Below are 17,779 nucleotides of genomic sequence, written 5' to 3'. Positions count from 1 at the left end.
AAATTTCAGGTACCATATAATCTCACTAAAACACTAGTAACACAATAAGCAGATAAGGGATTTTCCAGAATTATCCTGGTAAATGTATCTTATAACATCTGAATCGCTCCCACTGCTCTCGCCTAATTTTTATTTTTTTTCTAGTCCTTCACTCTCACTATCCTCATCCACGAATCTTTCATCCTCGCTCAAATTAATGGGGAAATCGTCGCTTTCTCGGTCCGAATGGCTCTCGCTGCTGGTGGCCATGATTGTAAACAATGTGAGGATGTGAGGAGCTCCACAACCCGTGATGTCACGCGCACATTGTCTGCTACTTCCGGTACAGGCAAGGCTTTTTTTTATCAGCGACCAAAAGTTGCGAACTTTATCGTGGATGTTCTCTACTAAATCCTTTCAGCAACAATATAGCAATATCGCGAAATGATCAAGTATGACACATAGAATGGACCTGCTATCCCCGTTAGAATAAGAAAATCTCATTTCAGTAGGCCTTTAATGCAGTATGAATAAGAATATTTTATGTAGACACATAGAATCATCATACTGCTGTGATTATATGCACCTTCATCACTCGTCTTGAGAACTGTGTGGGTATTAAGGGCGCCGCCCTCAACTGGTTCCGGTCGTACCGAGCCGACAGGAGTTTTTGTGTAAAAATAGACAGTTTTATGTCTTCCACAGCTCCTCTACCACACGGGGTCCCCCAGGGCTCAATCCTTGCCCCAATCTTATTTGCGCTTTACCTTCTCCCCCTTGGTTCTATTTTTAGGAAGTATGGTATTGCATTTCATTTGTATGCCGATGATTGCCAGATCTATTTTCCCATGGCACAACATAACACAGTTCAACGTCTCATTGACTGCCTGCACGACATCAAAGGCTGGCTTTCAGCTAACTTTCTGAGTCTAAATGAAGACAAAACAGAAGTTATGTTGTCCGGTCCAAGTCGCTCTCCCTCCCCCAACGTTGACCTCGGCACTCTGACCCCGTATCTCAGCGACTTGTGTCACAAACCTGGGGGTAAAGTTCGACTCAGATTTTAAATTCAAAAAACAAATCAGCAGCGTAGTTCAAAAATGCTTTTATCAATTACGTCAAATAGCGAAAGTGAAACCGCTTCTGTCAGGACATGACCTCGAAAAATTAATTCACGCCTTTATCTGGAATGGTTTAGACTACTGCAATGTCCTGTATGTTGGCATTAGCCAGGCCTCCCTCGCCCGCCTGCAGCTCAGCAGAACTCTGCTGCTGGTCTGCTAACACAGACCCGCAGACGTGAGCACATCACCCCTATATTAGCGTCCTTTCACTGGCTCCCTGTGCGTTATCGAATCAATTTTAAACTCCTACTATTTGTTTTTAAATGTCTAAACAACCTCGGGCCAACATATCTCTCCGACCTCCTTCAGCCTTACTGCCCCACCCGATCCCTAAGATCAGCCGATCAGCTGCTACTGACGGTCCCTGACACAAGGCTGAAGTTTAGAGATGACAGAGCTTTCGCTGCTGCTGCTCCCAAGCTCTGGAACGACCTACCTCTGAGTGTTAGACAAGCCTCCTCTCTTCCTGTTTTTAAATCTCTCTTAAAAACACACTTTTATTCCTTGGCTTTTAACACTAAGTGACATCCATCCTGCAATGGCGCCCCATTATCCACCTGCTGTGAACCTGTTTTTATGTTTTATTTATTTATTTTTTATCATGTTCTGTTTGTGTTGTGTTGTCTGCTCGGTCTTCGTATTATCTTTTAACCTTTGGCTACCCCTGTGGTCAATTTTAAATGTGCTTCATAAATAAAGTTGATTTTTTTTTTTTTTTTTTGATCAAGTCTTAATTCAAAGCCAAGGCAAAATATCGAGATATATATCGTGTATCCTGACATGGGCTAAAAATATGGAGGTATTAAAAAAAGGCCATATCGCCCAGCCCTAATTCAACCATCAGCAAATGTCGCTGAGTGTGTTCAACCTTACTGTGCTAAAAGGAGGCAGCGTCGCTCGTGTGCGGTGTACGGCTCCAACAGCGGAATACCCTTTGCTTTGATTTCTTGCAACTTGGGGAGAAAATTCAGCCTCTCGATGTCCTCCCACTTACTCAGCCCTGTACGGCAAAACCACAATCACAGAGATTTAGGCAACAGGTAAGTGATAGGACACGCAGGGGGGGGGGTTCTGTCAGACCTGAGTTGTTGAGATTGATGCTGCGCAGGTTGGGGAAGAGGCGCTGCATGGCATCCCGGGTGTCGCTCACGCATTCCACGCTGTTGTTGGCCAGCACCAGCGTGCTGAGGCTGGGGTACATCACGCCAAACTTGCGCACCTCGGCCCAGTCGCGCAGGTTGTTGTCGGTGATCTGCAGCAGCCGCAGGGACGGGCAGGATGTGCGTGACTGCGACACGGCGTCGTAGTCGTTCAGGCACAGGAAGAGCTCCACCAGCCTGAGGGTACACAACTTGTGGTGAGGCAACATGGTCATTTGAGCAAGGCACCTTCAAGACCCTCAAACTGTTCTTTACTCCTTCTACACTTTTGCAGAGTAAACCCAATTTTACCAGTAAGTATCGTAGATTAACTACGATCAAAGTATTGGACAGGACGTCGAAATGTGTAAATAAAAGTTGTACTTTATATAAGAAAAATGTGGGGATACAAACGGTACAAAACGATCCTTATATCTTGTTATCTGTCAGTCATTCATCACCCGAAGGCTCGTAAACTCAGTCTCATCAACCACAATGCACCTGCTCCCGCTCCTTTCATTACATCCGGATTGCCGCAATACATCTAACATGATACTGTGAAAGTTCAATCCACAATGGATACAACACAGTCGCGAGAGTCCAGTCCAAAGAGGATCCAAGACACAGCAGCGAGAGTCCCGTTCACAGCGGAGCCAGCAGGAAACCATCCCAAGCGTAGGCGGACCAGCAGCGCAGAGATGTCCCCAGCCGATACACAGGCAAGCAGTACATGGCCACCGGATCGGACCGGACCCCCTCCACACGGGAGAGTGGGACATAGATCCGCTCGACATCCATTGCTTTCCTCCTCTCTAAGGTTCTCATAGTCATCATTGTCACCGACGTCCCACTGGGTCATTATTGTCACCAATGTCCCACTGGGTGTGAGTTTTCCTTGCCCTTATGTGGGCCTACCGAGGATGTCGTGGTGGTTTGTGCAGCCCTTTGAGACACTAGTGATTTAGGGCTATATAAGTAAACATTGATTGATTGATTGATTGATTGTGGAACATGTAGTATTTTAGTTAACCCTTTGTTAAGCTATAAAATCGAAAACAAATCAATCCAGTATCAGCGTTTCTCAAATAATCAATATCAAATACATGTATAAATCAATTCACTTAAAGTCTTTTTAGCTGTAAATAATAATGGATCAATTTATCAGCAATAAATCTAGCATGCAAAGTATGGAATGACTGTCACATATGAATTATATAACCCATAAGTTACAACAAGTATAGTTGTTTACTGGAACTTGCAAAGGATACCAAAATGATCAGAATTGATACTTTTTACTCGATAGGAAATTTTGTGCACCTCATGATCCGATTCTTGGGGTGACGATTGATTCTAGAATCAACAGGAATCTTGTATGACACTATTTGGTATATTATAATAAAGCCTTTCAAAACAGGTTACAAAAGCTTGTCTTGGCTGCTGAATTATATGCGCAGTGTTGGGCGAAAAAACTTTTTTTCATAGATATATTTGTGTTACAGATGTCCGATAATGGCTTTTTTGCCGATATCCGATATTACAATTTTGTCCAACTCCTAATTACTGATACCGATATATACAGTCATGGAATTAACACATTATTATGTCTAATTTTGTTGTGAAGCCCCGCTGGATGCATTAAAACAATGTAACAAGGTTTTCCAAAGTAAATTCACTCAAGTTATGGAAAAAAATGCCAACATGGCGCTGCCATATTTATTATTGAAGTCACAAAGTGCATTATTCTTTTTAACATGCCTCCAACGGCAGCTTGGAATTTGAGGGGTCGGGGTTGAGGTGGGCTTGCTGGGTGTAGAGGGTAGCGGGGAGATATATTGTAGCGTCCCGGAAGAGTTAGTACTGCAAGGGGGACTGGGTATTTGTTCTGTTGTGTTACAGTGCGGATGTTCTCCCAAAATGTGTTTGTCATTCTTGTTTGGTGTGGGTTCACAATGTGGCGCATATTTGTAACAGTGTTAAAGTTGTTTATACGGCCACCCTCAGTGTGACCTGTATGGCTGTTGACCAAGTATGCCTTGGATTCACTTGTGTGTGTGAAAAGCCGTATATATTATGTGACTGGGTCGGCACGCAAAGGCAGTGCCTTTAAGGTTTATTGGCGCGCTGTACTTCTCCCTACGTCCGCGTACACAGCGGCATTTTAAAAAGTAATAAATTTTACCTTTTTAAAACAGATACCGATAATTTTGAAACAGATACCGATAATTTCCGATATTACATTTTAAAGCATTTATCGGCCGATAATATTGGCAGGCCGATATTATCGGACATCTCAAATTTGTATAATTAAAGAAAAAAAATCACATTAACAATACTTAGGATAAAAAATGTCAAAGCAATTGTGAGAAAAGAAAGATGAACAATTATAAAAGGAACAGTGTCAATATCGTGAGTTCAAACCCCGGCTGAGTCATACTAAAAATTATAAATATGGGACCCATTACCTCCCTGCTTGACACTCAGCGTCAAGGGTTGGAATTGGGGGTCGAATCACCAAAAATGATTCCCGGGCGTGGCCACAGCTGCTGCTCACTGCTCCCCTCACCTCCCAGGGGGTGATCAAGGGTGATGGGTCAAATGCAGAGGATAACTTCACCACACCTAATGTGTGTGTGTGTGTGTGTGTGTGACAATCAATTGGTACTTTAACATAATAATATCAATTTTTTTTTTTAAATGGTTTGATTCCAAAAATGGATTTTTAAAATAGAATATCATTTACCCCAAAAATTATTATATACCGGTATATGTGTGAATAAATATATATGTACACAAATAATAAACATATACTGTATATGTATATACTGTATGTGTGTATATACATATATATATATACACATACATAAACACATATATACAGTATATTATGGGTATAACGGTATTGTATTTTTGGAAAAAAAATCTTCAAAATTTGTCCATAACAGTTGTGAGTTATTTTGCTTTCAAAACACGCACACAAACCCTGGCGAAAACATAACCTCTTTGGCGAGGGTAAGAAAGTCTGCCTTCTGCTAAACAAAGAGCACCACTTTTGTCTCGAGTTAAAATGCAATCCGTTGGTTTGAACAGACTAAGAGACTTAAGGAAAAAAGAGCACTTAATCCCCATTGATGTGATGGTGAAAATTGTAAGTTGGCAAAAAAAAAATTCCGGCTTCTAAGATAGTCTCAGAGGCGTAACAGAGTGTTCAGGGTGATGTTACATTGCCTTCTCCCACATGACCTGGCATGATCACTAATCTAAATATCGGTTTGATTTCTAGCAATATACATACAAAAAAAATAGGCACATGCGGATAGAAACGCCATAGCTGCGGCCATGGCCCACTTACTCCGGCGTGTTCCGCGTGAGCGTGTGCACGGTGTCCCAAGTCACGTGCGTGTTGATGAGGACGAGGCGCCGCACCCGGGTGAACACCTCGGCCATGCAGGGCTCCAGCGGCACACCGTTTAGGGGGTTCATGCTCAGGTTGAGGAAGTCCAGGTGAGGGATGTTGGACACGATGGTGCAGATCTGCCAACCCAAAATACATCCAGCATGAACAATATTACAACAGCCATTTGGGCTTTTTCACATGTCTGCAATGAAGCACTCGAATATACAACGCAATAATGTTTGGACAAATGAAGACCTCTGCCAAGGCTTCAACATGACGTACCAGGAAATGAAAGGCTGCGATCTACCACAATTACTTGAAATTATGATTAATATTAAATGAATGTTAAATGTTAAACTAAATTGATGTAAAAGGTCCGATCTCAAACAGATCCAGATTCAATTCAAAGTTGACAGTTTTGGCTTTGGTTGGATGTTATTTGAAACCAGATAAAAAAAATCTGAAATTCAGAGTTTATAGATTTTATTAAGGGTGACCTGATAACACCTTTTCACTAGCGATATTTAAGTCGGGAGAATTGGTCAATACCGATATCAGCGCAAACTTCGGAAAAGTCTTGATCAAGTTTAATTAGTCAAACAGAACAATGGTAGGTATGAAAAACACTAACCTATTCAGTCTAAAATGGACACCTTGTGGCCACAGTTATTCATTAAGTTAGGCTTGTGGCGCAGTAAGCTGAATGGTGAATGATATTTATATAGCGCTTTTTTCTCTAGTGACTCAAAGCGCTTTACATAGTGAAACCCAATATCTAAGTTACATTTAAACCAGTGTGGGTGGCACTGGGAGCAGGTGGGTAAAGTGTCTTGCCTAAGGACACAACAGTAGTGACTAGGATGGCGGAAGCGGGGATCGAACCTGCAACCCTCGAGTTACTGGCACGGCCGCTCTACCAACCGAGCTATACCGCCCCAGGTGCGGACACGTTGGTTACTGCATACTTTCTAGTACTCTTCTGCCTTGGAGACTTTATGTGTAAGTAATATGCAACTATAATTGTTTGACACTTGTTTACATTTGTTTTAGGATGCAATATTGATCAATAAAGGCCAGCTATTACATGTGGTTAGCATGTGTGTTATTGTGTACTTAGCTGTTGTGTAGCTGCTAGACCAGGGGTCGGGAACCTTTTTGGCTGAGAGAGCCATACGAGCCAAATATTTATAAAAGTATTTCCGTGAGAGCCATATATATATATTTTTTTTTGTTAACACTGAATACATCTACATGCATGCATTTTAAGAAAGATCAATATTTTCAGAGTATAATATGCCTCTTATTCTTTTTAATAACATTGTTATTCTGAGGATAACCAAAAATAAATCAAATACTTGTTACCATTAATCCGACTTCTTGAACAGGTGTGGTAGAAACCGGATAAATGGATGAAAATGCATGAGAATGCTTTGTATTTTTAACGTTATTTTTGACACTGTAATTACCAGCTGAATTATTCATTACCTATCGTGTTAAGCAATGTCAACTAAGATTTATCTGAGAGCCAGGTGCAGTCATCAAAAGAGCCACATCTGGCTCTAGAGCCATAGGTTCCCTACCCCCGTGCTAGACCCTAGTAGCCTAGCCTAGTGGTTCTCAAATGGTGGTACGTGTACCCCTGGGGGTACTTGAAGGTATGCCAAGGGGTACGTGAGATTTTTTAAACATTATAAAAATAGCAACAATTAAAAGATCCTTTATAAATATATTTATTGAATAATACGTCAACAAAATACGAATGTAAGTTCATAAACTGTGAAAATAAATACAACAATGCAATATTCAGTGTTGACAGCTAATATTTTTGTGGACATGTTCCATAAATATTGATGTCAAAAAATTCTTTTTTTGTGAGTAAATGTTTAGAATTAAGTTCATGAATCCAAATGGAACTCTATTACAATCCGCAAAGAGGGCACTTTAAGTTGATTATTACTTCTATGTGTAGAAATATTTATTAGGGACCGCAATGTCCCTATTGGTACAATAGGGACAGAGGACCCTATCGTATTTCGTATTCCGCACCTTCGCGCCATAATTTGACCCCCTTAACATGCTTCAAAACTCACCAAATTTCACACACACATCGGTATGGCAAACATTACCAATTTATTTAGCAACCAAACCCCAAAAATCAAAATTGAGCTCTAGCGCCCCCTAGGAAAAAAAACAAACAAAAACAGACTGCTTGTAACTTCTGTTAGCAATGTCGTAGAGACATGAAACAATAACTTCTATATAGGACTGACTTAGACCTACATTTCATAATTTTACCTTCTAGGACAAAAATCAACAGAAAGTTGGCAAAAACCCCTTCAAAACAAAATTTTCCTAAAAAATGCTATTTTTGCCTCTTTGAGCTGTAATTTAAAATGCTTCAAAACTCACCAAACTGGACACAAACATCAGGACTGGCGAAAATTGCGATCTAATAAAACCAACAAACCCCAAAACCTCAAAATTGCGCTGTGGCGCAATTAACTGCTCCTAGGAAGAAAACACAGACAAAACTGCTTGTAACTTCCGGTAGGAATGTCGGAGAGACATGAAACCTCTATGTAGGTCTCACTTAGACCTACATTTTAATAATTGACATTCTTCAGCAAAAATCAACAGGAAGTTGGCAATTACCCTTTCAAAACAAAATATTTTTAAAAACCCGTCACCTTTTTTCAAATATTATCTCCTCTGAGCGCGTTTGTCATGTCGTCTTCTAACTCGCACAGGAGAGATTGAACCCCCCTGATTAAAAGTTATTCACAAAGTTTTAATAACTGCTCCGGTTTTGATTTTACACGCCTTTAAAGAACCCCTGCGCAAAGTTTCCTGAAAAATGTAAGTTTTTAGATATTTTTTATACCTTTTTTTCCCCAAATAGTTCAGGAAAGACCACTACAAATGAGCAATATTTTGCACTGTTATACAATTTAATAAATCAGAAACTGATGACATAGTGCTGTAGTTTACTTCTTTATCTCTTTTTTTCAACAAAAAATGCTTTGCTCTGATTAGAGGGTACTTGAATTTAAAAAAATGTTCACAGGGCGGTACATCACTGAAAAAGGTTGAGAACCACTGGCCTAGCCTACCATGTTGACCCATTGTAAACGACCTGACTAAAAGAATAAACTGAACTTGTGTGCTTAATGAAGTACATTTAGATGTCGAGCTTAGAAAATATCAAACATTTTACATGCAAACTGATATAATCGATTCCTTGTTTTAGTTGTTTTTTTTTTGCTGATATCGCACCGATATCAATATCATATCGAGACACTTCTAGGTTTTAATAACCAAAATGAGTTCAAATTGAATTCATGTGTAACATTAAACTCATCCAAAAGTTAAATGGGACTTAAAATAGTGTAAACAGGCTAATCCAGATCAGATCCGGAATAAACATATATATAATGGATGATTTCTAGGTGTAGCAGATTTGATTTCTAGAGAGGGATTTTGTAAATAATATTATAATTAATAGTAGAGAATCATTTTGGTTGAAACCTCAGGGATACATAATCTCCTTGGTGGAGCCTTTTTTGGTCTAGCCTTTAAATAGACCCCTTAGACCAGTTGATCTGCCGTCTCTTTTTTCTGCTCTGCCACCCCTCGCATGCGTGGAGAGGTTGTCAGGTGACCCCGGATAAGCCTCCACAGATGTGGCGCTAGCTGTTCCAAGTCGGGACCTGGGGTGGACCACTCCTCTTTGCATCAGTTGGTGACGTCTCTGCCCTGCTGACTAGTCTCCATTCAAGATGATCCCCTGCTGGCCTCCCAATGGACTGGACTTTCCTAGAAATCGGGACCCGGGGTGACCACTCCTTATGCATCAGTCGACGTGTCTACATGCAAGAGGTTTGCCCATGGACTGGACTCTCACAATATTAACCGTATCCACTCGGCATCCATTGCACCAGTCCACACATCTGCGGTCCCTTCCAAGGTTTCTCATTACGCCCATTGGGTTGAGTTTTGAGTTTTCTTGCCCTGATGTCGGATCTGAGCCAAAGATGTCGTTGTGGCTTGTGCAGCCCTTTGAGACACTTGTGATTACAGTAACTGTGATTGCTTGATTGAGGTAATAACGGAATTAAGTATAGTGGAATTCCCGGGGCCACTCACCTCAGCCCAGTCGTGGAGCTCATTGTAGGACAGGTCCAACTCGACCACGTGAGCGCAGAAAACTGCAATGTCGGACCTGTCGCCTGCTTTCCTGATGCCGCAGTCATTCAGGACCAGTACACTGGGCAAAAACAACTCATCTGCGGCACGCCACAACCGTTAGGAATGCGGCTTTTACGGGCAAATGTGCCATCCCGGAGTCCCAGCGCTCACCTTTGATAGGCGACCCAGGGGGGGAGGGCAGAACCACGACGCCCAGGCCCTGGCCGTGGGGGAAGTTCTTAGAGTTGTACTTGTCACTGATGACCTGCACGAAGGTGCGAGGCTCCTCTTCATAGGAGGACTGATCCATCGTCTCAGACCTCTGCAGGCACAAAAAGTTAGTTCAGGCGTTTTATTCAAAAGTACTCGACCGAAACCTTCGAGAAAACACCCACAAAAACAGTGCTTCTAAGGTTTCAAAATGTCAACAATAATGCTGTGATGTAGGGTTGTACGGTATACCGGTGCTAGTATAATATTGCGGTATTAATGAATCAAAAACGGTACCATACTCTGTTTGAAAAGTACAGGTTCCCAAGTATGACATTGCTGGGTTTTGCGAGCAGTGGAGCGTGTTCGGCAGCGCACAATCACAGAGTACTTACAACCAGACAATGCGTGTAGACGGAAAAGGGAAAATGGACGTATTTTGGCCTAAAAACTAAAGATAAAGATGAAGCTATAACACTGAAAGGCCCTCAGGAAGAGGTTCTTTAAGACATTGCTAGCTAGCTAGTGGCGAACTTCCATCTGCAGTGGGCAGTGTTTTAGCTACTTCTAAATCACTAATCCTTTCCTCCGTGGCAACAAATAAAGTAAGTTCCTTACGAGTATCATCACTGCAGGAAGGAGGAATAGCTAAACATACTTCACTACACACTGTAGCTCACCGGCGTCACAATGTAAACAAACGCCATGGGTGGATCTACACCTAACATCCACTGTAATGATAGCAAGTACAGGAGCGTATCTAGTCGATACCACTATGATTACATCGATATTTTTCATCATCACACAATCTTTTTTTTTTTTTATTTAAAAATTCATATTATGTTTATTCACTCATACATATGAGGACTTTGAATATGACCAATGTACGATCTTGTCACGACTTGGTATCGGATCGATACCTAAATTTGTGGTATCATCCAAAACTAATGTAAAGTATACAAACAATTGAATAAGTGATTAATACATTTAACAGAAGTGTAGCTCGAACATATTGAAACGGAAAAAAACAAGTTATTACCAGTAACTAAACAAGTGGATTAATAATACGTTTTTACAGCTTGTCCCTCATAATTTTGACAAAATAAAATGATAAAATGACAATATGTTACTGCATACGTGAGTTGCTAACTTAGTACTAAAAGACAAGTTGTTTAGCATGTTCACTATTTTATTTAAGGACAAAATTGTTCTTCGATTGCAATAACAAAACATATGTTCAATGTACCGTAAGACTTTTTGTTCAAATAAAGCCAATAATGGCAGTTTTTATGTGGTCCTCATTATTTAGAAAAGTACCAAAATAAATGTTGGTAACGGTACGAAAATATTGGTATCGGGACAACCCCACCGCGATGTATGTAAAAATCTAAAGAAAATTGGTAATTGTAGTTTTTTTCTGGCGCTTTTGCTTTGCCTGCTCTAAATATAAAAACTCCCAGAGAAGGGGAGATTCTCTCTCGGATTAAACACCTTGCTGTAATTAGCGACACTATAATTTAGCTAACATTCCTTTTTAAACAAACTGTTCAAGAAGAACAAGTACTAAGTGTCCATCTTTGATGTTCCGCATCCCTTTTAGACTAGACCACGACACAAGGACTCTAACACTAACACACAGACAAACAAAACAGGTAGTGAAGTGAAGTGAATTATATTTATATAGCGCTTTTTCTCTAGTGACTCAAAGCGCTTTACATAGTGAAACCCAATATCTAAGTTACATTTAAACCAGTGTGGGTGGCACCGGGAGCAGGTGGGTAAAGTGTCTTGCCCAAGGACACAACGGCAGTGACTAGGATGGCGGAAGCGGTGATCGAACCTGCAACCCTCAAGTTGCTGGCACGGCCGCTCTACCAACCGAGCTATACCGCCCACAGATATTTACATTATTAAAAAATGTAATTGTGATTTAACTTTTCTGAGAAACTGCATTTCCAAAAATGATATGAAAACATGTCCACTATAGAGGACACTGCTTTTTAGAAAGTAAAAGTTAAAAGACACTAAACTAATATACTGGGTGTGTAATATATATATATATATATATATATATATATATATATATATATATATATATACATACATACATATATGTACATATGTATGTGTATACATGTATATTTTTATATATATACACAAAAACATATATATGTATGTGTATATATATAAATATATATATATATTTATATATATATACACATATACATATATATGTATATATATATATATATATATATACATACATACATACATACATATATATATACATACATATCTATATATATATACATATATAAATATATCTATATATACATATATATAAATATATCTATATATATATATATATATATATATAGATATGTATATATATATATATATATGTATATATATTTCACACGCACACACACATTATTATAAAAACATGTATATGTTCGTTACATCCCTAATAAATAAATATATATTTTATTAGGGATGTAACTAACAGTAAAACATTTAGCGCCTCCCACACTCTTTACAACTATAAATAGTATAAAGTACACTTCTGCATAACATGTATACTTATTAACATTAACGGAAACAAAAAAAAACTACTTCACTAACATTGTTTTTTAGTCTGTACCAGAAAAGTTTCAAGGGGGAACTGCACTTTTTTTTTTAAATCTTGCCTTATCGTTCACAATTACGAAAGACATGACGACGAATGTTTTGTTTTTTTAATTGCATTCCAACCCGTAGAAAAAAGTCTGCTTACAATGGATCCAATGGGAGGTCCTCTATTGCGCCCATAAAACCCAATAAGGAACCATCTAAAAAGTGCCAACAATACTCCATTTACATTTCGTGCCTTAAATATTAACCAAGTATTAGTGATATTGTTAATATAAGCGCTAATGCAGACAAACGTATTTAGAGAGACGCCGTGATCACTAACGTGTGTGCCTATGTTTACATTTCATTCCTAATCTAAACTGGAATATATGAATACATACAGTGGGGCAAAAAAAGTATTTAGTCAGCCACCGATTGTGCAAGTTCTCCCACTTAAAATGATGACAGAGGTCTGTAATTTTCATCATAGGTACACTTCAACTGTGAGAGACAGAATGTGAAAAAAAAAATCCAGGAATTCACATTGTTGGAATTTTAAAGAATTTATTTGTAAATTATGGTGGAAAATAAGTATTTGGTCAACCATTCAAAGCGCTCACCGACGGAAGGAGGTTTTGGCTCAAAATGTCACGATACATGGCCACCATTCATTCTTTCCTTAACACGGATTAATCGTCCTGTCCCCTTAGCTGAAAAACAGTCCCAAACCATGATGTTTCCACCCCCATGCTTCACAGTAGGTCTGGTGTTCTTGGGATGCAACTCAGTATTCTTCCTCCTCCAAACACGACGAGTTGAGTTTATACCAAAAAGTTCTATTTTGGTTTCATCTGACCACATGACATTCTCCCAATCCTCTGCTGTATCATCCATGTATCCATTTTGGTATAAACTCAACTTGTCGTGTTTGGAGGAAGAAGAATACTGAGTTGCATCCCAAGAACACCACACCTACTGTGAAGCATGGTGGTGGAAACATCATGCTTTGGGGCTGTTTTTCTGCTAAGGGGACAGGACGATTGATCCGTGTTAAGGAAAGAATGAATGGGGCCATGCATCGTGAGATTTTGAGCCAAAACCTCCTTCCTTTAGTGAGAGCTTTGAATGGTTGACCAAATACTTATTTTCCACCATAATTTACAAATAAATTCTTTAAAATGTGAATTCCTGGATTTTTTTTTTCACATTCTGTCTCTCACAGTTGAAGTGTACATGATGAAAATTACAGACCTCAGTCATCATTTGAAGTGGGAGAACTTGCACAATCGGTGGCTGACTAAATACTTTTTTGCCCCACTGTATGTATGAATATACAGTTGGCATCCCAATGAAATTATACCTTGTACGGTAAGTGTTTTATTATGTTTGTTGGCTCTCATAAAGTCTGCAGCGAGTAATAATCAGTGACGTAGTGGGGGAAAAAAAGGCGAACGTCGCGATGCGTTTTTGAAATTAATGCACTGTGCATGCCTAAAATGATATTAAATGTTATGATTAATTTGCCTTTTACTACATTACATAAATAATTACAGCATCTACACAATACATTAATGTAATAATAATTGGATGTTTTTTAAGCACTTTATAGACTGAATAGAGTGATTCCAACAGGCTTCAATGTAAGCAGACTTTTGATCGCATTTATTTAATATTTAGAATGCATGAAAAAAAAAAACGTTGTCATGTCTTTCATAATGACTGTGAACGATAGATAAAATTCCGCCAAAAAGTGCAGTTCCCCTTTAAGGATATCTATATGACATGTTATAGGGTGTCTTTTAAAACATATTGACCACAAATGTCATTAATGCCTGTATCGGTTGGGGACATCTCTACGCTGCTGATCCGCTTGAGATGGTTCCTGTGGACGGGACTCTCACTGCTGTCTTGGAGCCACTATGGATTGAACTTTCACAGTATCATGTTAGACCCGCTCGACATCCATTGCTTTCGGTCCCCTAGAGGGGGGGGGTTGCCCACATCTGAGGTCCTCTCCAAGGTTTCTCATAGTCAGCATTGTCACTGGCGTCCCACTGAATGTGAATTCTCCCTGCCCACTGGGTGTGAGTTTTCCTTGCCCTTTTGTGGGTTCTTCCGAGGATGTTGTAGTCGTAATGATTTGTGCAGTCCTTTGAGACATTTGTGATTTGGGGCTATATAAATAAACATTGATTGATTGATTAATGACATGGACTGTCCTAATTTTGTCACAAGACACTAGATCCCCAGCATTTAAATTGGTTACCTTATTTATTTTTAACACCTTATTACGGCACATGTATGACAGTTAAGAATGGTGCAACACTTAATGGTGGTGACACTTTGTTCCTTGAACAAACACGTTGTTGTCTACTTCCATAGTCCGAAAGTCTACCGACGTCCGGGGACAGACCTAAAGAGTTCTTTCCGACTCCGTTCGTCACGTGAGCTCATATTTCTAAGAGGGGAGCGTGTGTGCTAAATATAACACGGCTGCGTGATCACATCGGTGACACCGAGCCGAAATGTGAGGCGAAGGCGGACGAGGTGCTGATACAAAATAAAGGTATAACATATTCAGTAAAAGTGACGTGCATTGACCTTTACACCAGGTGAGGTATAGTTTGGCTTTGGAGTTTGTTTGTTCCTACTCTAACCCTCGTTAATTCAGGTTGCACAAATAGATAACAAGAAAAAAAGTTGTGATAAAGACATTGTAATACAGTAATTGGCACCAAAAAGTATTTGATAACATTGTTATCACTACTTTATTAATAAATAAATAAATCAAATATTTGAAGCCTTTCTGATCTTTCTGTATTTGTATCTTTAGTACAAATATCTATCCTCCATGAAAAAATACTTTGCATGATCACTTACCAATCAATCAATCAATCAATCAATGTTTACTTATATAGCCCTAAATCACTAGTGTCTCAAAGGGCTGCACAAACCACAACACAAACCACTACAACATCCTCGGTAGGCCCACATAAGGGCGAGGAAAACTCACACCCAGTGGGACGTCGGTGACAATGATGACTATGAGAACCTTGGAGAGGAGGAAAGCAATGGATGTCGAGCGGGTCTAACATGATACTGTGAAAGTTCAATCCATAATGGATCCAGCAACAATAAGTCACATTTTTCGTCTTAAAAGTACAGTTTGGAGAATAAATATAATCCTCCGTATTAGCAGGGTTTCCCCTCAATTGCCAAGGTACCTGGGAAGGTGGGGGCGTGGTCAATATGACGTCATCACATTATTTGCTACGATGCATATATTTTCTTTTAGAAGGGCAAAACACATGCATGCATACATTTAATGATAAAACAAATCTGTTATTAATTTAAGTATTAACATATATTTTTTTCTTACATACTATTATTTTATTTTTCAATTTTTGCTGCTTATATTCTAAAATACACTTAATTGATTTTTTTTATTTCTTTCTAAAGATTTCTCTAATTCTTTTGGTCACTATTTATTTAAAAGGCCTGGTAACAAATCTAGCATCTATTTCTGGTCTTTTTGTAGACTGTACTTGTGTTTAGAGCATGGGTGTCAAACTCTGGCCCGCGGGCCAAATTTGGCCCGCCGTACAATTTCATTTGGCCCTTGAAGCAATATCAAATTAACATTAGAGCTGGCCCGCCGGTACTATAAAGGCACTGCCTTTAGCGTTGTCTACAATATGTTGTCACGTCCGCTTTTACTCCATACAAACAGTGTTACATGATATGTGACTTGTACACGCACTTAAGTGAATGCCATGCATACTTGCTCAACAGCCATACAGGTCAGACTGAGGGTGGCCGTATAAACAACTTTAACACTGTTACAAATATGCGCCACACTGTGAACCCACACCATACAAGAATGACTAACACATTTCGGGAGAACATCCGCACCGTAAAACAACCAAAGGGCGGCATAGCTCGGTTGGTAGAGTGGCCGTGCCAGCAACTTGAGGGTTGCAGGTTCGATTCCCACTTGTGCCATCCTAGTTACTGCCGTTGTGTCCTTGGGCAAGACACTTTACCCACCTGTTCCCAGTGCCACCCACACTGGTTTAAATGTAACTTAGATATTGGGTGTCACTATGTAAAGCGCTTTGAGTCACTTGAGAAAAGCGCTATATAAATATAATTCACTTCACAAAGGTGGGTAGAGTAGCCAGAAATTGTACTCAAGTAAGAGTACTGTTACTTTAGAGATTTATTACTCAAGTAAAAGTAAGGAGTAGTCACCCAAATATTTACTTGAGTAAAAGTAGTATGTTGTGAAAAAACTACTCAAGTACTGAGTAACTGATGAGTAACCTGATTACGGCAACAAATGCACAAAAACATAAAAATAGCAATGAGCAAATTCAGAGCCAGGAATATCTCTTAAGCAACTAAAACAATAATATATATTAAATAATAGTACATTAAAATCAAATAAAAAAAATGGCACATTGAGCCACAACAACTTAACAGCACCATAGCCTCAGTAGGCATTGATTGATTTGATTGATTTATTGAGTAATTGAAACTTGTATTAGTAGATTGCACAGTACAGTACATATTCCCTACAATTGACCACTAAATGGTAACACCCCAATAAGTTTTTCATTGTTTATCAATTACTTAATAAATGATCAAGTCGAGGCGATCTACCTCATATATACATACACACACATATCATATCATTTATACACACACATATCATATATATATATATATATATATATATATATATATATATATATATATATATATATATATATATATATATATATATATATATATATATATATATATATATATATATATATATATATATATATATATATATATATATATATATATATATACATACATATATATATATATACATACATACATTTATATATACAGTATATAATGTATATTTATTTATTTTGCCGTTTTTGTTGACATGTTAAAGGTGTTTTAATGAATATACATACATTTTTAACACATAGATTCCTATCTTTCATGAAAACAAGAATATAAATTGGTGTATTACCTGATTCTGATGACTTGCATTGATTGGAATCAGACAGTATTGATGATAACGTCGTTTTCAAAAGGAAGGAAAAAAAAGTTCCTCTTTTCTGTCTAATACCACATGA

The 17,779-nt window shown here is 38.8% G+C and overlaps 1 protein-coding gene across 2 annotated transcripts in view; it reads right to left on the bottom strand.

Moving 5' to 3' along the window:
• The window catches only part of LOC133551846 (tubulin-specific chaperone cofactor E-like protein), a 49,600-nt gene that overhangs the window by 20,734 nt on the left and 11,087 nt on the right, over positions 1-17,779 (bottom strand). For both annotated transcript variants that reach the window (XM_061898998.1, XM_061898999.1), the window contains exons 3-7: positions 9,993-10,143; positions 9,780-9,919; positions 5,592-5,773; positions 2,184-2,440; positions 1,977-2,103 (exon numbers count right to left, since the gene is read on the bottom strand). In XM_061898998.1, coding sequence (XP_061754982.1) covers positions 1,977-2,103; positions 2,184-2,440; positions 5,592-5,773; positions 9,780-9,919; positions 9,993-10,131 — 845 coding nt within the window. In that variant the 5' untranslated portion in view covers positions 10,132-10,143. The remainder of the gene's footprint in view (positions 1-1,976; positions 2,104-2,183; positions 2,441-5,591; positions 5,774-9,779; positions 9,920-9,992; positions 10,144-17,779) is intronic.

The sequence above is a fragment of the Nerophis ophidion genome, linkage group LG04 (assembly GCF_033978795.1).
Source record: "Nerophis ophidion isolate RoL-2023_Sa linkage group LG04, RoL_Noph_v1.0, whole genome shotgun sequence".
Lineage (NCBI taxonomy): Eukaryota > Metazoa > Chordata > Actinopteri > Syngnathiformes > Syngnathidae > Nerophis > Nerophis ophidion.
Note: the sequence above shows the minus strand (reverse complement) of the source record. Positions and strands in the feature narration are given on the sequence as shown.